This window comes from Tachysurus vachellii, chromosome 14, assembly GCF_030014155.1.
Source record: "Tachysurus vachellii isolate PV-2020 chromosome 14, HZAU_Pvac_v1, whole genome shotgun sequence".
NCBI classification, from domain to species: Eukaryota; Metazoa; Chordata; class Actinopteri; order Siluriformes; family Bagridae; genus Tachysurus; species Tachysurus vachellii.
Genome location: NC_083473.1, coordinates 22359943 through 22383945, shown reverse-complemented (window position 1 = coordinate 22383945; position 24003 = coordinate 22359943). Strand labels below are relative to the sequence as shown.

The 24003-nt window shown below is 43.2% G+C and overlaps 1 protein-coding gene across 2 annotated transcripts in view; it reads right to left on the bottom strand.

Moving 5' to 3' along the window:
• znf609a (zinc finger protein 609a) overlaps positions 1 to 24003 on the bottom strand; it is a 110555-nt gene that overhangs the window by 72165 nt on the left and 14387 nt on the right. Inside the window, exons 1-2 of one of the 2 annotated variants that reach the window (XM_060886336.1) lie at positions 5787 to 5951; positions 1845 to 2720 (exon numbers count right to left, since the gene is read on the bottom strand). In XM_060886336.1, the coding sequence (XP_060742319.1) occupies positions 1845 to 2588 (744 nt within the window). In that variant the 5' untranslated portion in view covers positions 2589 to 2720; positions 5787 to 5951. Of the gene's footprint in view, positions 1 to 1844; positions 2721 to 5786; positions 5952 to 24003 lie in introns of those variants that run through there. The other variant, XM_060886337.1, reaches the window with a different exon arrangement.

Below are 24003 nucleotides of genomic sequence, written 5' to 3'. Positions count from 1 at the left end.
TGTTTGGGATCCATCATCGTTTGGGAAATTTAGTGAAGAATTTATTTTCACTTCATTATGACTGCGAATGTGAGGAAAAGGGGCTGCGTGGGACCTTCTGGGATGACGGACACGCAGCAGGAGCCACTGCAACTGTGCAGATAGAAGTGTGTTCAGTTATATGGGAAAAGTGACAGAAAACCAAGCAGCGAATCAGAGAATCTGGTGAATATTTTGTAGATTTTAGAGAGAGAGAGAGAGAGAGAGAGAGAGAGAGAGACAGAGACAGAGAGAGAGACAGAGAGAGAGAGAGAGAGAGAGAGAGAGAGAGAGAGGAAGCAAGAGAAAGAGTGAGAGAGAGAGAGGGAGGGAGAGAGAGAGAGAGAGAGACAGAGAGAGAGAGAGAGAGAGAGAGAGTCAGAGAGAGAGAGAGAGAGAGAGAGAGAGAGAGAGAAAGAGAGGCAGGGAGAGTGGCAGAGAGAGAGAGAAGGAGAGAGAGAGAAAGAGGGAGAGAGAGAGAGAGAGTTGAGAGGGATTTTTTTATTTAAATTAAATTGAATTTAATTAAACTTTTAATTTTTTTTTTTTCTTCAGAAAGCTCAAAACACATTTTCACTCAGTTCCACCATTATTGGTGGGCGCCGACATTTTATATATATATATATATATATATATATATATATATATATATATATATATATATATATATATATATATATATATATATGTGTGTGTGTGGTGGATATTTGTTTAAACATTATTTCGTTAAACATAATTTCCAAGATTTCCTTGAATTTTCTTTCCAGAACTTTCCTACTGCAGCTCATTGAAGATAAATAACACTACAAAAAAAGATTAGGCCCATTACAAATCTGTGGTTTCTTTAAATGCATCCAGTCACGATTCGATCTTACGATGTCGCTCAGCCTCATCACACGCTGTTGCTCACATTATACTCCGTATCCGATCGGGTCGGATTTTCTGTTCGATAACCACATGTGACATGTGAAATCACCAAAACAAACACGCCCCTAACCCAAATGGGTGTCACCCCTGTATTGATAGCTCCGCCCCACACGTACATGTACCTACACGTACCCAGGCAACTATTATGGCGGAACCTGCTGGGGCGGCTGGCCGAGGGGATATTTTTATCAGTAAATGAACACAATGAGTAATACTATGGTAATACAAATGTGTTTTTGTAGTACTGTGTGTTGTAGCGTGAAAGGTTTAGCTCCGTTTCACGCCGAAGACGACGTTCGACACCTAGAACCCGAGGCAGAGGTAACGGCAGGTATCCGCCATGTCAGTGTTTCAATCGCTTTCTGCTAATGTCACACATGAGCACTGAACACACTCTCCGCCTCATATTGACAAGACACGCCCCTTTATGCTCACTGGCTACACGTTTGTTTTGTTTGTCGGCCTGAATCGGTTTTCTGAAGCCTTTTTCAAACATCGCGCACCGCACCTTTAATCGCTATTAATACGCATGAATAACAGCAGGGTGTTTTGTTATACACAAGGCAACTGTGAACAATTTAAACAGCATATAAAAAATAATAACGCTCATCTTAGCGGTTCTAAACCTGGGAACGCTTTGCGCTGGCACGTGATGAAGACCGGCAATCCGTTTACCCAAATTTATGCTAACAATTGAATCTGTGTCATGAGTGGAGACACGTTAAGTAGATCTCTACAACGGCTCAGCGACAAGGCTAGAACAGAACCTATGTTGGACTCGACCCTGAGTATAATATGCCTGAGGTCATTAGTTTATTAGTACAGTGTGAAGGGAACCTCGGTACTCTTTGTTAATCACGAACTTGCGATCGACAAACTCCGAACCCCAGAGTACTCACCTTTTCACTTTTTACTTTCTTCAAATTCCTACAGTCGGTGTTCTCCATCTCTTCGGGCTCACTTTTAATAGTCAAAGGAGGAACTATTCCAGCAGCATCGATGGCAATATTCCCAATTTGTTCAGCACAGGTTAGGTCTGAGTTTTGCCTTACTTCGTACGGGTTATTGCGCGACGATCCCAGAGTTAAAACCGGAGCTGCTGTGTCCTTTTCTGTAGTCACATTTCCAGTCGCTACTCCTTCGGATTTGTCCTTTTTATTTTTCCCGGTTCCTCCGTCTTTGTCCTTCTTCCCACTGGAAACGTTGCGGGAAGTCTTGTTACTTTTATCTGCACCTTTGCCGGTGCTGACTATGGCTCCTGTAGCTGTGCCCGTAGCAGGGCCTGTACCCTCGCTCTGGGTCCGTGCCTGTGACTCTTTCTTAGCCCCGTCTTGGGTTGAGGACTTGTTAGAATCCTTTGAGTTTTTATTACGCTTAGACTTAGACTTACCATCCTTGCCCTGAGCAGACACAGGACTTACGAATTTGATATTGTCTGGCAAAGCTGCTACTGCGCTGGGGGGTGCAGCCATTCCGCCCCCGTCCTTAGTGGCAGACATCTCGAGCTTGTCCTTCTCTAGATCGGCGTCAAGGTCGATGATCAGATTGCCAACTCCAATGTCCCATTCATCTCCGCTGTCGTAAGTGTCCACCGCATTCGAGTCCACACCTTTCCCGCCTGCAGTGCCACTACTTAGGGACATCTTATTGCCAACGGCCCAAGCGTGCCGGAGTGGGGTCTGATCCTCTCAGACGATCTGGGGCAGTAAGAAACGCTGTTACCGTAGCCTTAGGGGTGTCTCGGTTTCCATTTCCCAAATGCCCACATTTTTGCCCTGGAAAAAAAAAAAAAAAAAAAACATTGCAGGATCGAATTAGTTACAGTCGAAATATAAGCATGTATACATTTACACGGATTCTTCGTTTGAAAAATAACTTCAAAATTCATTTCTTCTCATTGTAAAAGTTAGCAAACAGACATCAAATCAAAAATTCACTTCGTTTCGGCTCTTCTGGGGTTTTTTACGGAAACTCCAAGACTGTTTAATGAAAGGAGGATGATTCAGAAATCTATTGCAGATAAAAACAAACAATCTGATGTAATCGCCGACTGAAACGAACACGTACACTCCGAGCACATGGCGCAGTCTGTGACTCACGATGCAGTCAAAGTCTCAGATAAGGCTCGTCAGGCTGGGACACGAACATTAGTATTAAACCGTATTCGAAGCATTAATGCTTGTTGTATCGATATTATTTAATATGACAGGGCTGAAAATTTCAATCACCGCCAACAGCTCGTGATTCCAGCTAGTAATATACAGAGAGATGGGAACTATGGGGAGGTCTGAAGGGGCGGGATTACTGACATGACTCAAACAGGAATAAAGATTCATCTGATGAATGGGATCAAACCCTCAATTTACCGGAAACTGAACACAAAAATAAGGCTGGAATCAGGAAGTGTGATGTGATGCTATGTACTAGAGAGGAGTTTTGAAGGAAAGCTTGGACAACATCTGACTTCCTGTTTCATTACCACGCACAGGAAGTTCTTGTGTTCTGTGAGTGTGAGCAAAGGTTTATAGGTCAATTTTCAGAGAAATTATAGTAAATTGGTTAGAGAGAGAGGGGGGAGAGACAGAAAGAGAGAGGGGGGGGAGAGGGGGGAGAGGGAGAGAGAGAGAGAGAGAGAGAAAGTGAGAGAGAGAGGGACAGAGAGAGAATGAGAGAGAGGGACAGAGAGAGAGAGAAAGAGAGTGAGAGGGACAGAGAGAAAATGGGAGAGAGGGACAGAGGGGGGGAGAGGGAGAGAGAGACAGAGAGAGAAAGGGACAGAGAGAGAGAAAGAGAAAGAGAGAGAGGGGGGAGGGACAGAGAGAGAATGAGAGAGAGGGACAGAGAGAGAGAAAGAGAGAGAGGGGGGGGAGAGAGGGATTGAGAGAGAGAGGGGTAGATAGAGAGAGAAAGTGAGAGAGAGAGGAACAGAGAGAGAGAGAGAAAGAGAAAGAGAGAGGGGGGGGAGAGAAAGATAGAGAGAGGGGGGGCAGAGAGAGAGAGAAAGTGAGAGAGAGGGACAGAGAGAGAGAGGGACAGAGAGAGAGAGAGAGAATTTTTTTATTTTACACAAACACACACGGACTAAAAAGTGTGGGAGAAAATTGTTTTTTTTTTTTTACACAGACTTGAGAGGGATTTTTTTTATTTCAACTAAATTGGATTTAATTCAACTTTTAATTTTATTTCTTTTTCTTTTCCTTCAGAAAGCTCAAAACACAAAAACAAAAAGAAAATCGAACTGCGGTAAAAAAGTAATAAGTAAAAAAGCCGCAAACAATTTCACTCTGCACTTCTCCACTCTTCTGCTTCCAAACAAAATCCCCTTCATCAGACATTTTGATTGTAATAAAGCGGCACGTCGCCATAGAAACCGACGCGAGGTCAAGTACGAAGCCTTTATCTCCTTTCAGACTCGTTATAATAATTGAGCTGTAAAGAGAACACGTCTCCTCTCCTGAGCTCAGACTCTCTGCTCTGGACTTCACTTCGCTGTAAGTGAATCACATCCGTCTGCTGCTGAACGCTGGATTGGGAGCAACGTGAGATGATCAATATTAAATAATATCAAAACGCAACGTGGTGCCAAAATTCAATTCCAAGGAGAGAAAATGACTTTAATCCGTGTTTAATAATGCAAAGGCTTTATAATGGAAACGACTGCTCTGTGTTGTGGGGGCTTATAATAGGACACGCTGCAGACTGACAAATACCCCTTTACCACCAAAAAGACCCGGGTGCTGGTTCAGAGCTCGCACTGATGCTGGATCAAAGTTGGTTCCACTGGCGAACCTCCTAAGAACCGGTTTGCCTTTCCCTCGGTTAGAGAGCCGTCACAGAGCCGAGTCTGACATCACTGTATACGTGTCACGTTACACAGCAACGTTAGCGCAGCAGCGGCAAACACAAACACAACATCAACAATGGCGGATGTTGCTTTACTGTTAATGCTCATGTCTTTGTGAACCTACATTAACATCCAAACGCGGCGAATCCAACGTGTACGTGCAGCTCCATGTAATCTGTATAAACGGAGGTTGTTATCGAGAAAGTACATAACGTTATTTTATCATTAACACAGAAAAAAGTTAGCCTTAGCATGTAGCTACCTACTATCATGTGTGCTGATAATGTATCATATCGCGGTAAAGTAAAAGTGTATTAAACATTAGTATACTTAAGGTACATTATCAAATGCGCTAACAGTAGCCCCGCCTACAGCCCCGCCCACAGCCCCTGACGCAAGCGGTTCTTAAGTCTAGACCAGCAACGTTTTGGTGCTACTTAAGAACCACTTTTCCTGGTTCAGAGCCGGTGCTTTGGCTGTCGAAATAGAAAGAACTGGTTCTAAATTAGGCTCCGAACCAGCACTCAAACTGCCCCGGTGGAAAAAGGGCAGAAGAGTCCGGTCCTGGAGACAAACTTCTACAAGGCTTTACTGAGGTCCACTCGAGAAACAGGAAGAGCTCTCGAGTTTTGTTCCCCTGATATTCTAGCACTATGTCATAGGAATGTGGCAGTGCGTAAGGTGTTGGACCGATGACCGGATGGTCGTGAGCTCGAATCCTAGGTCCGCTGATGTTGGGCCCTTGACTCCAAGTTGTACAAAAAATACACAGATAAAACTCGACACGTTTATTTATACTCCCTTAAGCGTATATACTTATGGTGGAGTCGGAGATTAATTATGCAGAAATAGAGATTCTGTAATCTCATGAGTTTGAGTAGCTTTTTCTTTCGTTCTCTTTCGCTCTTCCCCCATCATTATCTTTTCTCTCTCTATTTCTCCCCTCTTACCCGCTCCCACTCTCCCACAGACAGACCTGAGGTAATGTGAAACCCACTCCATTAGCACCCACAGCCTGAGGGTGGAACTGCAGCTCCCCAGAAAGGAGGCCATCGTTTCATTACTGACTGTGATATTGAATCAGCCGCGTCCAAGGAAGTGAGACACAAAATATCACAGAGGACAAGAACGACACCTTAAATCACATCCAGGCGTTTAATAAAGGACCAGAAAGGGAAAGAAAAGAAAAGAAAAAAGACAGACAGACAGACAGACAGACAGACAGACAGACAGACAGACAGAAAGAAAGAAAGAAAGAAAGAAAGAAAGAAAGAAAGAAAGAAAGAAAGAAAGAAAGAAAGAAAGAAAGAACAACAATAGACAGACAGAACAACAGAAAGAACAAAAGAACAGACAGACTGAAAGAAAGGATGAAAGCACAGACAGAACAACAGACAGAATGACAAAGATAAATAAAAAAATGAAGAACAGACAGACGAACTGAAAGAAAGACAGATAGAAAAAAGAAACAAAGAAGAAAAGAAAGAAAAATAGAATAAAAAGAAACAACAGACAGACAGACAGACAAACAGACAAACAGAAAGAAAGAAAGAAAGAAAGAAAGAAAGAAAGAAAGAAAGAAAGAAAGAAAGAAAGAAAGAAAAACAACAAAAGACAGAACAACTAGAAAACTAAAGAACAAAAGAACAAAGACTGAAAGAAAGGACGAAAGAACAGACAGAATGACAAAGATAAATAGAAAAAAACGAAGAACAGACAGACAAACTGAAAGAAAGACAGATAGAAAAAAGAAACAAATGAGGAAAGAACAAAAAAATGAAAGAAAGAACAGACAGACTGAAAGAAAGAAAGAACAACAATAGACAGACAGAACAACAGAAACAACAAAAGAACAAACAGACTTAAAGAACGGATGAAAGAACAGACAGAACAACAGACAGAATGACAAAGATAAATAGAAAAAATTAAGAACAGACAGACGAACTGAAAGAAAGACAGATAGAAAAAAACAAAGAAGAAAAGAAAGAAAGAAAGAACAGACATACTGAATAACAGACAGAAAGAAGAATAGAATAAGAAGAAACAACAGACAGACAGACAGACAGACAGACACACAGACAGACAGCACTGTACTGTACAGTGTTAAACTCGCTCATGGTGTTGAAATATGATCCAGGAACAAAAGCCCCAGTGTTCTTTACTGCACCATCAGGAACGAGGTCCGTATTAAAACTTCTCACAAACACATTCATCTGAACAATTTTCACCCGCCGCTTACGAACAAAGAGGAAGTCAATTGAATTGTATTTCCTGTCTAGGGGACTGACTCATTAGTCATTGTTAATATTAGCTCATAAATCCTCCTGCACTTTATTGAAACAGCACTCATCAGTGCTCAGGGCAGCAACTTTCTACATAATTAAGGTCCCTGAGGTGCTTAAGCTTGTTATTGACATTAATACGCTTTCCAAAAAACAAAACAAAACAAAACAAAACAAACACGGACGAGGAATCGACGCCGTCCGTCTGTCCGTCCGCTCGGGAACGACGTCGGTCCGTCTGTAACGGCGACATATATATATATATATATATATATATATATATATATATATATATATACATACCTGCTTCGCAGTCACAGATCAATACACACACACACACACACACCCCTGACTACGGCAACATTTCAATAGATCTGGAACAGGTCGTCCTCTTCATTACAGACACGCACACAAACGCCATCTGCTCAGCGTGCAGCTACTGGTGCCCTTCCAGGAGCTGTAAATAACGGCTCCAAACTAATTTAGCTCTCGGTGCCACATGCCAGCGAATGCTGGGAGAGCTCACACAGGAGAAGCAGCAAAGAAGCTGCTCGGCAAACTGTCTTTCTCTTCTCCAGCCTCTCGCGACACGACATGGGCCTAATTAACACGGGCATCGGCCGGCGACCCTGCCGAGGGAAAGGACGTGGGCAGAATAGTTAAAAAAAAATCAAAAGAAAGAAAGAAAAATTTGATTTATTTATTTTTTTTTTATTTAAAGCGGGATTTGCAAACACCTTGCAGAGATGAAAGAGCGAACCATCACTGTACGGCTGGCTGCAGATTATAATTATTTAAATAAATAAATAATAATTATAATGGGGGAAAAAACGACAGGAAAGGAGATGCAGAAAGAAAAAAAAAGGGTTCAATTAAAAAGCAGGCCACTTGATTACAGAGCTGTTATTTCCCTGCATTCAATGCCTGAGCAGCTGCCTTTTATACATAATACCCCCTGCACTGCAGAGTAAATGATGATCGCTAATGAACGGGTTTCGAAGCCTGACGACAGATCGGCAAAGCGACAGGACTTTCCGTGTGAATCATTTCACGCTGAAGGAGAGGCAGAAAACGAGAAACGTCCCCCGGTTAGATCAGACAGCGCGTCAGATCAAAGTGCCGCCGCTCTGCGTTTTCCGTCGTCTCTTCTTTCACGCCGCACGACTTTTGATTCGCGTCGAGGACAGAGATGTGAGAGCAGACACGAGTGAACGTGGAGCCTTTCGGACGCCGTCTCTCCTGTCACCTCTACGTTACCTTACGCTCACAGTGCAGCAGGTTGCTCGCGTGACTCGTAGCTTGGCGATTTTCTGGCCTGCTACCGATGTGGCTTGTCGGTGTGCACGTTCCAGAGAAACAGATGCAACCTGCACCTGCACTCAACCCTACGACTGTAACACAGCGCCTCTGTTTAAAATAAACATAACATCGCAGCTTGGCTTCAGACGTTCTTAATCGGAAGACTAGCAAAGCAAGCGAACCGTACTAGCTTCATATGGTATACCAGCAAAAAAAATTATAAATCTCTGCTACTTCCTTCCGAGCTAAAACGTTTCCACTGACATCTCTATATACGTTCGGCATGCTCGTATACGACCGTATAAGACAAGCACGAGGCGATACGCAAAAGCCGACTTCGGTAGAGGACACGGACACAAATAAAACATTTCAACAAACCAAACCACAGTGTGCCGATACAAATGAGAAACAAAATGCTTTTAGAACATATTTTCTCATCTTTCTTAAATGAGGTTGCGGTTACGTCAGTCAGCACAACACACACCCTACTGAAACGGTTTTAGACGCGAGTGTGACTTACATCAAGTGCAGCAGAACCCGGGGTGCGTTACGAATCGGCTGCGAATTGGAGTCGTGTGTAAATGTTGAGCGGTAGCGTGTTAAGTACGGCGTGTTAGGTTCCCGAACGACACGCGAGTTCAAATCCCAGGTCCACCAAACTACCACTTCTGGGTCCTTGAGCAAGGCTCTTAACTCTGAATTGCTCAGATGTATATAAAACGAGATTAAAGGTAAGGGCACCTGCCGAATGTCTACTGTAGTGTGTAGAACATCTGAGTCGCTGGCGGTCTTCAGCCAATACTTTAAATCTTCAAAGCGTCCTTTTCTTGCTGTATTTCCTCCCGGCAGAGTTTCCAGACTGACGATCTACTTTATCCGTGTTCTAGTGAACCGTCATCGAGACGTATTTATCGTATAGAGTCGTTCCGGATGCGCCGAATACGTTACGTAAACGTAAATCCGTCATCCTGGCTTGTAGACGCCGTGACTAGCAGATTAGGGGTCACGTTAGCGAAGGCGTAAAGAGATGTTGGATGAGAAGGTAGAAGTGAGGAAGCAGCTGTGCAGGGGCTGGGCGGAAACTCAAGCGTGGTTGACTTGACCTGCTGTGCTTCCCTCTATCGCTAATAGCAGAGTAAGGGCTTTTTCCCCCCAACAGGCTCACTTCAACTGACAAATAAATAACAGCTTTCGGGCACTGCATTTATTCAGACAATAGCAGACATTATGAGGTGGGAAAGCGCTAGATTTTCATTCCAGCTACGCGTTTTTTTCAACAGCGGCTCTCGGAGGATTTCTTCCGTCGGTCCGTAACGTGCTCGAATGCCCACTTCATTTTGAAAGAAATGCGCTAGTTACGAGGAGAATGATTCCTTGCAGCACAAACGGTGGAAGAACATTAGGCATGGAGAAACGTACAAGGCATTAATCTCTGTTTTTCTGTCGATTTGGCTCGGTAGGGGAGAAGCACTGCTTCCATAATCACCAGCAGTGTTTTGCGAGCAAGCCACAGCTTATCTGATCATGAACAGCTCCTAAACAGCACACCACTCCCACTGGGAGTTCTCAGAGTAGCACTGATGAGGAGACTGTGACTAATCTTCTGTTATAAGACACGCCTCAATCACGGCAAGCTGCCATCAATTTCCTAGGGAAGATGTGTATCGAGATCATACGCGGGCTTCGTGCGAGCGATTTCTCTTAAGTCCGTCGTCGTTCGCCACAGCGCGGCCGGCGTACACGTAGGATTCGATTCCAGTGGGCTGAATAAGAACCGCTTCTGTAATTACACAGAATGTCCTTGCTTATTATTTAGACTTCTACACAAAATGGCATGAAAACATCTTGTTCCAGTCTTGTTTGACTTGTATCGATTCCTAACGGGTTCCTGTCAAGGTTTCTTCTTCCTGCTGCGGTCGGCGGCGGCTTTGTCCCTGGGTCTATTGTTAAAACTGGTACACAAATAAATTTCATTTTTATGCGTGTTTTATCCATCCTGAAGCATCCAGAGATTATACAAGCTCTAGTTGTGTTCTGCATCATGAAGATTTCAGACATTGAAAGAGAAGATGCCGACTCCATGTGGTCTCTGAGGACAACGACCTCCTAACAAATACACAATTATCAGACCGTATCTGACTGTAGAAAGGACATGATTCATAACAACACTCTCTGGTGTTTATAACAGTTTATAATCACACCCTCCAGTGTCACCTAATTTAGGATGAGGTTCACTTTTCAGTCTGGTTCCTCTCAAGGTTTCTTCCTCTTCCATCAGAGGGAGTTTTTCCTCACTACAGTTACCTCAGACTTGTTCATTGGAGATAAATACAAACACATTTAAATTTAAGTCTAACCTTAAAGGTGCGGTGTACGATGTTTGCAAGCCAATATTGACATCTGAAATCACCAAAACAAACACGCCCCTAACCCAAATGGGTGTCACCCCTGTTATGATAGCTCTGCCCCACACATACATACGTAACCCAGGCAACTATTATGGCGGAACCTGCTGGGGCGGCTGGCCGAGGGGATATTTTTATCAGTAAATGAACACAATGAGTAATACTATGGTAATACAAATGTGTTTTTGTAGTACTGTGTGTTGTAGCGTGAAAGGTTTAGCTCCGTTTCAGGCCGAAGACGACGTTCGACACCTAGAACCCGAGGCAGAGGTAACGGCAGGTATCCATCATGTCAGTGTTTCAATCGCTTTCTGCTAATGTCACACATGAGCACTGAACTCTCTCTCCGCCGCATATTGACAAGACACGCCCCTTTATGCTCATTGGCTACACGTTTGTTTCGTTAGTCGGCCCGACTCGGTTTTCTGAAGCGTTTCTCAAACAACGTTCACCCCACCTTTAACATTTAACTTTTTATACTATATTCCTTATGTTCTGTGAAGCTGCTTTGAGACGACGTCCGTTGATAAACGCGCTATACGAGTAAAATTTTATTCAATTGTATATATGCGTATAAGCTGTTTTCCTACTTGAGCTGTTCTCTGAGGAAAAAGAAAAAAGAAAAGAAATCTAGCCTCGAAAAGTTTACATTTATGTAAAATGATGGAAATTCAAACTGAAGCAATTTAAAAGGTTTTAAGTAAAAGTTTTAATACATAAAATTTCATATAAACAAAAAAAAAAGGGAAGGAAAGGAGAGTTTCTAGGCTATAGAGTGGCTCTAAGGGCCACCATTAGACACTTTCAGAAAGGGAAAAATAGCGATTCTCTGAGGCCCTTAATTACAGAAGCAGAACTTTTTTTTAACAAGTTATTTCCGAGATGCAGCGTGGCGGCGAGCGACGCATCGCTTCGTCGCTCTGTACGGCGAGCCGCACGAGGTTCGTTCGGGTAATTGGATTGTGTGCTTGAGCTGTTGACTTAAATAGAAATGCGCTGGGAGGTCCGAGTGATTGGAATCGAGACGAAGTCAGCTAGGCTCCGTCTCAGGAAAATGTCAGGGGCAGGGTGCGCTCGGGGACGTGGGGGAAGAAAAAAAACAACATTAACGGCAGGCGTGTGCGTATTCGTGACAGCAGTCCGGCCTTTTACCTGCTGTCAATTACATCGGAGAGACTTTTTGTGGACATGCAATCAGCAAGGCCGGGAAGCTGAGAAGTGAGTGCACTTTGATTTTGTCCTTGTGCCTACAGATAAGAAGCAGACAGAAATGAAACATTTCCTACTTCTTTCATTTCAATTCCCATGATGCACATCTGAATAAAGCAAGCTGGCAACTCGAGTCATATTTAACCGTGAGAGAGAGAGAGAGAGAGAGAGAGAGAGAGGGGGCAAATGAAAGGCATTGGAAGGCAAGATGACGGTCTCGGCAGGACACAAATTTCTCTGAGAGGAAGCGAGATAGGGGGCAGAAGCTTTTATAGCTTTCATGTCACAGATCATTTCCAGCCTATTCATAGAAAGTGACGAAATAGCTCTTGCAGCACCTATAGAACAAGACTGCAATTTCACAAGGCAAACAAGGTCCCAGATTCGTTCTGCAGACTTGCAGTAAAGAGCAAACCGGGCAACCAGACCTTCTGCCCTTATACCACCTTCTATATGCCTTTATGTTCTCAAAGCATTTCCAAAATCATTACAACAGTAATTTTCTCAACAGTACGTTTCTCAACCAACCGTAATTGTGTTACTTATAATAAACTTAAAGGTGGGGTCTCCGATGTTTGAGAAATGCTTCAGAAACCCGAGTCGGGACGGCAAACAAAACAAAAATCAAAACAAACGTGTAGCCAATGAGCAGAAAGGGGTGTGTCTTGTCAATATGGGCGGAGAGAGTGTTCAGTGCGCATGTGTGACATTAGCAGAAAGCGGTTTTAACATTGACATGGAGGATAAAAACAAAGAAAGAAAGTGAAGAAAGGCTTACGATAAGGTAAGAAGTAGGACGTGTTAATATAGGATCAGCTTTCCAGCGCTGGAGAGAACTGAAGGAGCAGGAAGTTGGTCACATATTCACAGATTGGAGTTTCCTGAGTCAATAACTCCTGAGCTAAACGCTGTTACTACACAAATAACACCTCTTTTCTATCGTAGTAATGTAGAGACGCAGCTACAACCGTGTTTTGTGTAGTAACAGTGTTTAGCTCAGGAGTTATTGACTCGGGAAACTCCAATCTGTGAATATGTGACCAACTTTACTTAAGACGCCGAGGCGCTTTTTTCCTTCTCGATAGGTGAGTAACGTTGGTTTTGCTTTGTTACACAGAACTAATATATGCCTTTGTCCTTTACATGATTATGCTTGTGTGTCATTTTTGCTTGTTTGTTTATCTGCAATCGTATCGTTCTTCCCTTCAGCTATGACAAAGACACATTACTTTCCATCAGTTGCCTTGGTTACATATGTATGTGTGGGCGGAGCTATCAGTACAGGGGTGGGACCCGTTTGGGTTAGGGGCGTGTTTGTTTTTGTGTTTTTATATGTCAACATTGGCTTTGAAACATCGGAGACCCAAACTTTAATTTAAACAAGTTTCTAAAGATAATTGAATAATGCAGTTTTGTGAAGTAATGATGTTGGTGCTGATGGAAATACAGTCGAACTATAGTATTAAACAGCGTTAATTTTTTTCTGTTTTTCGCTCCTTTATTGTCGCCATCCTCATCTTCCAACAACTAAGTTAACGTAGCATCACCGACCAAACGTTGTTCAAGTACACAGACGTCAGACAATCTCGTTGAGTGCTGTACGATACGATACGATGCGATACTTTAACACATGTATGATACGTAGCTTTAGCGATTTCATGTTAGGGTTAAGTACATTGTTAAAGTTTTTACAGCAGATAGGATTTTTTACTGAACAAACTTTCTATTAGATTGAATTAGCTAACTGTACTGTAATTTGTTCAGTTATTAACACCTTACAATACACTACCTCATACTGATCACCATTCTTTAAGACTCCTGGATAGGTCGGATAGGTCACTGTGATCTTCGACTTGTGATCTTTTCTAGTTACGACGGCGTCGTCGAAACGCATCTCCGTCATTTACCCACAAACTAATCCGTGCGTGCAATTATTTCGAGCGGTCACTTTTTCTTGGCCAGGATGGTTTCAATGCCATATTTGTTTACATTTTAGAACAATACAAGGCGGTTAGGAAGCGTCGAAGGCGGGTTTGACACGCCTGAGCTTCACGCTAGGTCAAGAGCGTCTACGGAAGTGGCAGGAAGTGGAATTTAGTGGAACGGTCCTACAGGATACATCAAGTCTAGAATCGAAAATTTTATCTAGGAAACTAGAAACTGGACTTAACTGAAAGAAAATCCTACACACCTCCATGGAGGTTTATTATACATTTAGCAAACGCTTTTATCCTGAGAGACTTACAGATGAAAAAGGAACCAAGAAGTACTTATTCTGAGGGACTTGCTGAAAATAAATCTCATTTATACAACTGAGCAGTTAAGGGCTTTGCTCAAGGGCCAACCATCCGATGATTAGACCAACATCGTAACCAATGTGCCACCAATACAGGATGTTTAACCAAGCAGAATCTTTAACAGAGAACTAGAAGAGCAGGAACTAGACTAGATCTGGCCTCGATTTCATAAGGTTTCTAGGAATGATCTCAGAGAGCTACTAATTCAGCCTTAAAAAAAAAATCTAACTAGGAATCTTATCTTCAGAGAGAATCAGGCACGATCTCAGAAATACGACGACGTTTATCTTAGAGAGGGGGCGGAGCTAAACCCGTTACTAGGTATGTCATTCTTTTGAAGACTGTGATTAGTTGTCCAATAAAAAACAGCTCTATTATAAACCTTCACTTTGTCTCTATGTTAAGATATTTGAGGTTATATGGTGTAAGGATTACAATCGTGATCGATCGTATCAGAGATGTTCTAACATCTGTATGTTATAAATGTAATAAATATAATGTAAATGTAAACGTCTCCGACAAAGAGCAGAAATGTCATAAAGACAAATGATATTGTTTCTGCTTAAAATATGATAAGATAAATAGATGGTATAGACAGGATGTGACTCGGATGCACAACCTTCGGGTTTCGAGTCAGACTCTCTAACCATTAGGCCACAACTAATGACCCTGTGATCACTTCTCTCGTCACGGACGTCACAGGAGGAGATACGACTCGCCGATCCTTAAAGTATAGCGACTAAAGTCAACGATACCGTTCTTGGTCCTTAGCAGATTATATCGGCTTACATTAACGCCGTTATATTTGACTGCTGATTAAACCAAAATGAACAGCGTCATGATTGAAATCTATGAACTCATGACAACCGGATCATTTATCATCATTTCCCTCCGAGGGCTGAAGCTCTTTTTTATTTTATTCTTACCTCTTTTTTACTTTCTACACATCAATCTCTATGGGCTTTTTTACACCTGGTCACTTCACGTGTTTTCTCTGATCCGATAGCTATCTGATTTGTTAAAACTGTTCCATTTACATTAGGCCACATAAATGTGTCTCGGCGAATCGGATATCGATCCGATCTTTCTACTCCCGCCCAAAATGCTAATATATTTTACCTCATTTCCGGGGTAATTGAAATGAAACACTCTTTGGTGTATGCGGTTGCTACAAAAAACAGCAATTACTGTTTGCTGCATTTTCTCTGGCAGCAGCAGTGCATTTTAAGACCCAACGAGACGCCTGGGTGAAAGATCGGAGCCAGCGCTGGTGGGAAAACATTTATTTCTGGCGCGATGCACGACTCGTGAGTCACCTGTGAGTGACGTACTTCCGTTTGGGAGGAGTATAGCGCTGATGTATGTGGCTTGAACAACCACATTCATTTACACCTGTCCAGTTTCATCTGAAATGCGTCCCAGACCAACTGGACAGGTTGTTCAAGCCACATACGTCAGCACTATACTCCTCCCAAACAGAAGTACGTCACTCGCAGGTGATCTTTCACCCAGGCGTCTCGTCGGGTCTTAAAATGCGCTGCTGCTGCCAGCGAAAACGCAGCAAACAGTAAACGCTGTTTTTTTGTAGCATAACCGTCGTAACGAGTTTTTTCGTCTTCTTTTTGATCGCGTTCTGAAAACCGTACACACCAAAGCGTGTTCCATTTCAATTACCCCGGAAATGAGGTATAATATATTAGCATTTTGGGTGGGAGTAGAAAGATCGGATCGATATCGGATTCGCCGAGACGCGTTTATGTGGCCTAATGTAAATGGAACAGTTTTAACAAATCAGATAGCTATCGGATCAGAGACAACACGTGAAGTGACCAGGTGTAAAAAGGTCCTATCAGTAACAACAGAGGTTTCTTACGGTTCTGCAAAAAATAAAAAAAAAAAAGGATTCTACCGGACGAGGTAACGGCCAATATACGGCGTGCGATTCCTCTGCTCCTGTTTCACTATAAATCACACGAACGCTGTGAGCAGAAGCAGCAATTACACAGCAAAGTATTGTTTTAAAAAAAATCTGGCTATCCTTCAGACGTTCCTAACAATTTACGCCAATATACAGATAATTAAAGCCGAACAGGCAGACGGAAGTGTAATGAGAATGTGTTTAAGGTAGAGACTCAGCGAGTGTGCTACTCTGAGCACGTGAAGCCAGAGCGCTACCTTTTTTACAGCTTTTTTTTTTTTTACAACATAACTCGGTCTCAGACGCTTGTTGGAGAACATATGGGACATAAAAGATTCACTTACTGGAAATATAACAAGAGTTTTCAACTCAACTATAAACTACTGCGATGATCATTTTTATCTGTAAGGTTTTAGAGAGTGTATTTTATCTATGTTCGATATTTAACGGCTAACGGTATGAGACTGAAATGGACCGGGTTTTAACCGAGAGGAAGGATCAGTGGAGTGTAGTAGTAATAGTGCAGTGGGGCGGAGCTAGGTGTATGGGAAAGGGGCGGGACTAGGTGAGAGATTTGTCAATGGTTAGGGTTTAGTTAGATTTAATGCTGTGGAATGAACAACAGACAAGTTTGTTCCTGTTCTCCCTTATGTTCTAGTCACGATAAACATTCAGTCATTCCCTCAGACATTCCTCTCTGTCTCCCCTCTCTTAATCTCTGCCTCTCTGGCCGTCCGTCCGTCCGTCTCGCAACGCTCGCCATCCGTCTGTCTGTCTCACTCTCGCCGTCCGTCAGTCTGTCTCACACTCGCTGTCGTCTGTCTGTCTCACACTCGCTGTCGTCTGTCTGTCTCACACTCGCCGTCCGTCTGTCTGTCTCACGCTCGCAGTCCGTCTGTCTGTCTCACGCTTGCGTTCCGTCTGTCTGTCTCACACTCGCTGTCCGTCTGTCTGTCTCACACTCGCCGTCCGTCTGTCTGTCTCACGCTCGCAGTCCGTCTGTCTGTCTCACACTCGCGTTCCGTCTGTCTGTCTCACACTCGCTGTCCGTCTGTCTGTCTCACACTCGCTGTCCGTCTGTCTGTCTCACACTCGCCGTCTGTCTTTTGATCAGATTTACTGTGTTGAACAACATGATTTTAAATCCATTTATTTTCAGTCTATGGTTCTATAGAGTTTATGTACCTTATTGGTACCTGTATATGAGCTGTTACTATAGAAACAATGTATTAGAACAAGCTCATTAATACTAACCCATCATTAACGTTGAAGCCAGAACTACTTTCCGGGCCGCACTGTTGTACAAATATAACGCATCACTCCGGAACAATTAGACTGGAGCATTCGGGCGCGTTGTGCTCCAAGACATTTCAGTAAAACAAGTAAAAGCTTCTTGAACTTTAACGAGCCATTTCATTTTTTTGCCCTTCAAAAGCTCGGCACAGACGATTTATCAATTAAAGTCTTAAGTGAAGTCGAGAGCCACCGACCCTCAGACCTTCAGGGACTGGATTCATCAAACAAGCACAAGTTCATAAACCCTCTTCCAAACCGGCTCATCCCCCACACACCAGATGTTACTGCAGGGAAGACATGGGGCTCTGATCGAGCGGGAAAAGCCTGACATTTACTAGGCAGGTCACACCCGAGAGAGAGAGAGGCACACAGAGAGAGAGAGAGAGAGAGAGAGAGAGGCACACACAGAGAGAGAGAGAGAGAGAGAGAGAGAGAAAGAGAGACCAAGAGAGAGAGAGAGAAAGAGAGAGAGAGAGAGAGAGAGAGCAAGAAAGACAGAGAGAGAGAGCAAGAAAGACAGAGAGAGAGAGAGAGCAAGAAAGACAGAGAGAGAGAGAGAGAGAGAGAGAGAGAGAGAGAGAGAGAGCAAGAAAGACAGAGAGAGAGAGAGAGAGCAAGAGAGAGAGAGAGAGAGAGAGAGAGAGAGAGAGACAGAGAGACAGAGAGAAAGAGAGAGCAAGAGAGAGACAGAGAGAAAGAGAGAGACAGAGAGAGCAAGAGAGATAGACAGAGAGAGAGAAAGAGAGACAGAGAGAGAGAGACAGACCAAGAGCGAGACAGACAGAGGAAAGACAGACAGAGCAAGAAAGAGAGACATAGAGAGAGAGACATAGAGAGAGAGAGAGAGAGAGAGAGGAGAGCAAGAAAGACAGAGAGAGAGAGAGAGACAGAGAGAGCAAGAGAGATAGACAGAGAGAGAAAGAGAGACAGAGAGAGAGACAGACAGACAGAGGAAAGACAGAGAGCAAGAGAGAGAGAGAGAGAGAGAGAGAGAGAGAGAGAGAGAGAGAGAGAGAGAGAGAGAGCAAGAAAGACAGACAGTGAGAGAGAGCAAGAAAGAGAGAAAGAGAGACAGAGAGAGAGCGCAAGAAAGAGAGAGAGAAACTGACAGAGAGGAAGAAAGAGAGAGAGAGAGAGAGAGAGAGAGACAGAAAGCGAGCGAGGGAAAGAAAGAAAGAGAGAGAGAGAGACACAGAGACTGATATTCAAATGTGGTTGCTGGTGAAATTTGTGCCGCTGAAGACGACCGCAAACACAAACCAAAACCACTACCTTGTGTTTTGACTGGGACGGAGCATTATTTACGCTGTCATGCATAATTAAGAGATGAATAGCACAAGAGCTTGAACAGGCCAAGATTAAGTATCAAAGTGCACATTAGTCAGCGTGGGAATCCCAGCAGTGCTCCTGACTAAAACCTGCTTCACCCACGTGTGCGTCAATGACCCAGAGTTTTCAGGAAGAACAAAAACAAAACAGAAAACCTGCTGAGGTTTTAACACCTTTTATCGTTCTACTGAGTCCGTAAGACATCCCACTGGGTCTGCATCCGAGCCGAAGCCTGAGATATCATCAGTAGCCAAAGTACTGCCTTTAATTACAGAGGAGGGGAATCACATGCATCTGTTCTGTTTTTACAGATGTTAGTAAGGCCACATTCACACTGCAGGTAAAAGTGCCCCAAATCTGATTTTTTTGGGGTCAAGTGACCAGGTCAGTCTTCTTCAGGAGTAGTGTGAACACTCAAATCTAGCCCAGATCTGATTATTTCAAATCAGATTCAGACCACTTCCATATGTGGTCCTGAATCAGACCCAAATCTGATTTTTTTCCAATGAGGCCGCAGTGTGAACAGCCAAGGCGGATTTGATGGGACTTTTACATCAATCTACATCGACATTCGTCACTGCCATTACACAAACATTTAGAAAGAAAAGCAAACATGCTTACTTCCTCCATAACTTCGCCAACTTTAGCGCAATGGCGTGCTGCGTGTGACGTCATTGTTATTGTTCGTTTGTGCATGCGGGTCAGTTCGAAACAGCAAACAGTTCACACTGGTATCTGATATAGGCCACATTTTAAAAGGTAATGTGAACAGCCAAACAAAAAAATCAGATCTGAGCAAAATATCCGAGTTGAGCATTAAGACTTGCAGTGTGAATGTGGCCTATGTAAGCAACAGAAACAAAGGCCACGTTCACACTGCAGGTAAAAGTGGCCCAAATCTGTGGCCCAAAAAAAAATTTTTTTGGGGGGTTCAAGTGACCAGGCCAGACTTCTTCAGGAGTAGTGTGAACACTCAAATCTAGCCCAGATCTGATTATTTCAAATCAGATTCAGACCACTTCCATATGTGGTCCTGAATCAGACCCAAATCTGATTTTTTTCCAATGTGGCCGCAGTGTGAACAGCCAAGGCGGATTTGATGCGACTTTTACGTCAATCTACATCGACATTCGTCACAATTATGCGCCGGCGAGTTCGCACACAAACGTGACTACGCCTACAAAATAGATCAAATAATAAAAAGTTGACCTCGACATCCGAAAATTTTCAAAACACTGCGTCTCTGTGCTGCCATTACACAAACATTTAGAAAGAAAAGCAAACATGCTTACTTCCTCCATAACTTCGCCAACTTTAGCGCGACGGCGTGCTGCGTGTGACGTCATTGTTATTGTTCGTTTGCGCATGCGGGTCAGTTCGAAACAGCAAACAGTTCACACTGGTATCTGATATAGGCCACATTTTAAAAGGTAATGTGAACAGCCAAACAAAAAATCAGATCTGAGCAAAATATCCGAATTGAGCATTAAGACTTGCAGTGTGAACGCGGCTAAACCGGTGTACTGTATTAGAAAAATGATCCATGACGAAGCAGTGAGATACAAACTGCGAGTTCACGGTTTAGACACACAGGAGAAAGAGGCACGTCGTACCACGTGGCCACCATGAGGCAAGACGCCTGGAACAGGCTCCAGGGTCCAAAAGTCTTGTGCGTTTCGATCAACTTCAACCGGATTCTTGAGTGAAACGTTCATCGACCCGGTAACCAGGAACGAGGGGAAGAATAAATAAATAAATAAATATCTTCCTGGGTATATTCACAGGTTGCAGGATCTTTATATATTTAATTATAATCAATTATACAGCAATCTATCAGAAGCACAGCACGTTAATGAAGTGCACCAGGCGCTTAAACCAGCAAAGGCAAGAACCTGACATTCATTATTTACATAACCGGTGCTCGGGGATTTTTATGCAGTCACAACTGATGCAATCAAAAGTCAAGGTTTTCTAATATCAGGCTCCGAGTCGAGTTTCCCAGCAGCCCTTTTATTATATATTATTTTAATTCCCTTCTCACATAAAATTGTACAAATGCCATTTCATGCCTTGTAGAGTAATGAATGATTATATGTAATGATGGTCAATTAAAGGAGACGTACGTCGAAGCCAGAGCGGGACAAAAGCAAAGCGGCTTTTTTTCTTTCTTTTTCCGCTTGACCGATTTTCTTTACACTCTGGTTATATTTCTGTTTTCTGAAACTGAAGCCTGGGGGGACGGTGGCTTAGTGGTTAGCACGTTTGCCTCACACCTACAGGGTTGGGGGTTCGATTCCCGCCTACACCCTGTGTGTGTGGAGTTTGCATGTTCTCCCCGTGCCTCTGGGGTTTCCTCCGGATACTCCGGTTTCCTCCCCCGGTCCAAAGACATGCATGGTAGGTTGATTGGCATCTCTGGAAAAATTGTCCGTAGTGTGTGATTGCGTGAGTGAATGAGAGTGTGTGTGTCCTGTGATGGGTTGGCACTCCGTCCAGGGTGTATCCTGCCTTGATGCCCGATGATGCCTGAGATAGGCACAGGCTCCCCGTGACCCGAGGTAGTTCGGATAAGTGGTAGAAAATGAGTGAGTGAGTGAGTGAGAGAAACTGAAGCAACCCAACTTTCTATTCTAATTCTAATAAGCTGAAGTGTTATAGCAATGCTTTAGAAGTATAACGAGTAACGAGTGTTAACGAGCGAACGAGCCTGATTTATTCGACGTGCCTCGATATGTCGTAGAACTCGGTTCTAGGCTGCAGGGAAAGATCTGAATCATGGTCACATAGTAAGAACTTCAGATACTAAGACTGAAAGCACGACCTGAATACAAAATGTTGCCAGGAACAGAGACTCGGGCTGAATTATTGAAAGCGTGATAGGTAGAGAGGTGAAAACTGCCCCGAGTCAAGCCTTCTTTAATTATAGAGCACAAAGCAGCGGGCGAAGGAATAACGTGTGCCTGTTTTTGGGGTGAAAATGTTTCCTTCTCACGTCATGTCTCACACTACGGTGCTGCTTTTTGGTCCGTACGAAAGTAAACACTAAGATCTTCAGATTAAACGTCGATATCGAAACCCGTCGCTTCTCTCCGAGACGCCCCGAGCGCTTGTTCATAAGCAACAATCGTTTGAAGGCGTTATCTTCAACCCCTAAAAGAAAAAGTCTCAGAATGAGTCCTGACTCATTTTATATCAGACTTGAGGTGATAAAAGAATTCTATTGATTGAAAAAAGTCTGATGAGTCGATGGAATGTTACGGTACACAAATTTCTGTCAAATTTTAAACATTGTGTGATAAAAAAAAAAGTATGTCGTTATGTAATAAATACAAAATTGTTAGCGTCGCCAAACGCCTGTAGACGATTAGTATAAAACACTCTGGGACGTGCAGGTAGAAGAAAACAATCGACGTCGAAGGTAAAACGACGACATCGTGCTGTTGACGCTTTTTACTTTAACAGCTAGCGCGGCCGTTTTTTTTTATTCCTTACTTAAAGCGCTAGGAGTCGAATAAGGAGTCGAATAAGGAGTCGAATAAGGACAAACCACAGGCTCCATACGCAGGATCACGCAGGACGGAAATATAAATCGTATGCATTAATACGGACCCGAACGGCCAGGAAATGTCATATCTCTGACATGATAAAGGCTTTGCTAAGTGTGGAATTAAACAAAAACAAAAGAAAAAAACCCAAGTAAAAACAAAACATAAAACGAGACAAAACATTAAAGCAAAACCCTCGAACTCTCACTTTAAAGATGATTTCCCAAAAACATTAGCATATGAGATGGGCAACAAAATGGTAGAATTCTTCTAGAAATGTTCGGATTCGCAGCAAGACGGCGGTGTGTCATTTGGCGCCGTAGTATCCATATTACTGCCGCATGCTCGGCCGAGGTGAACGACGCACGTTCGATTCGATTCATTCGATTTGATTTGATCCGTCTAACCGTAGACGTTGCCGCAAAGCAGCTTTACAGCTTCAGGAATATATAAATTCAGGGTATAATAATTTTAAACATTATTTTATAGAGACGTGCCTTCAGGGGTATTTATTAACAGGTTTTTGTTAGCATGAATATCGTCTAAGGTTGTCGTCGTACTGGTGAAGATAGAAACGACACAATTGGTGGAACGGTTACGGTCATATTGCGCAGCCTAATATTCTAAACGGTCGTCCGCTCGTACTTTATCAACTGACGCACTCACAATGTATTTGGCGGTGTTCTAAAATCGGCGGTGGCGGTTCTCGGTGTCCGTTCATCACCTTTCGGCGGCTTGACTCGTGACGCGAGAGGAGAAGGTCGCGACCGTGTGAGAAAGCACACACAAGCTTTCCTAGAAACTCGAGAGCATTCTACCGGTCTGCTTGGCAGCTTCCCGTGCAACTTAATCTCGACAGTGCTGCGAGAAAAATCACAAGACGACACCACTATCACCAGAGATAGAGTCGCTCGGCGCTATCGCTCCGACATGAAGCGCTTCCCCTACCGGATGAAAGCAACGTGCTTTTTTTTTTTTTTTTTTTTTTTAAACCGTCTTCACAGCAAAATCTCATTTTCAAAAAAAAGTTTAAGGGAAAATGTCTTGAAATATTCATGCAGGTCTGCCATGTCAAAAAAATACGCTTTAAATAGAAAAAAAAGGGTGAAAAGGGAAAAAAAAAAGAAGAAGAAGAGATCAGGAAACTGATTTATGAGCCTATTACAGACCAGCAGGAACCTAATCATTAATCATAGAGATGGCTTTTCAGGAGTCTGTGAACTGGTGCTGGAATGAACTGAAGCACATTTTCCTGGCTGACAACAAGACTGCTGAGTTTATTTGCTGACAAAAATATCAGACACGCATGCCGGACATGTGCGGATCAATGATACGCACTCAGAGATCAGATGATACGATAACGTTAACGAACGAGACTCGAGACCGGATCTTTTAACCCTTAGAGCTTTCTTTAAATTACTTTACTAGCAGATAAAATTAGGATGGGTTCGGTGTCGGAGCATCGGCGTCGGACGAAGAGTCTCGAACCGCACCGACGCCACATGCAACACCGCAAAGCACAGCCACTTGATTCATCTTTGTGACTCCGCTGATAAACGTATGACTTAAAATGGACTTAGTGATATTAATGTATAAAATACACCAAGACACAATGGTGAATATCTCACAAAGTT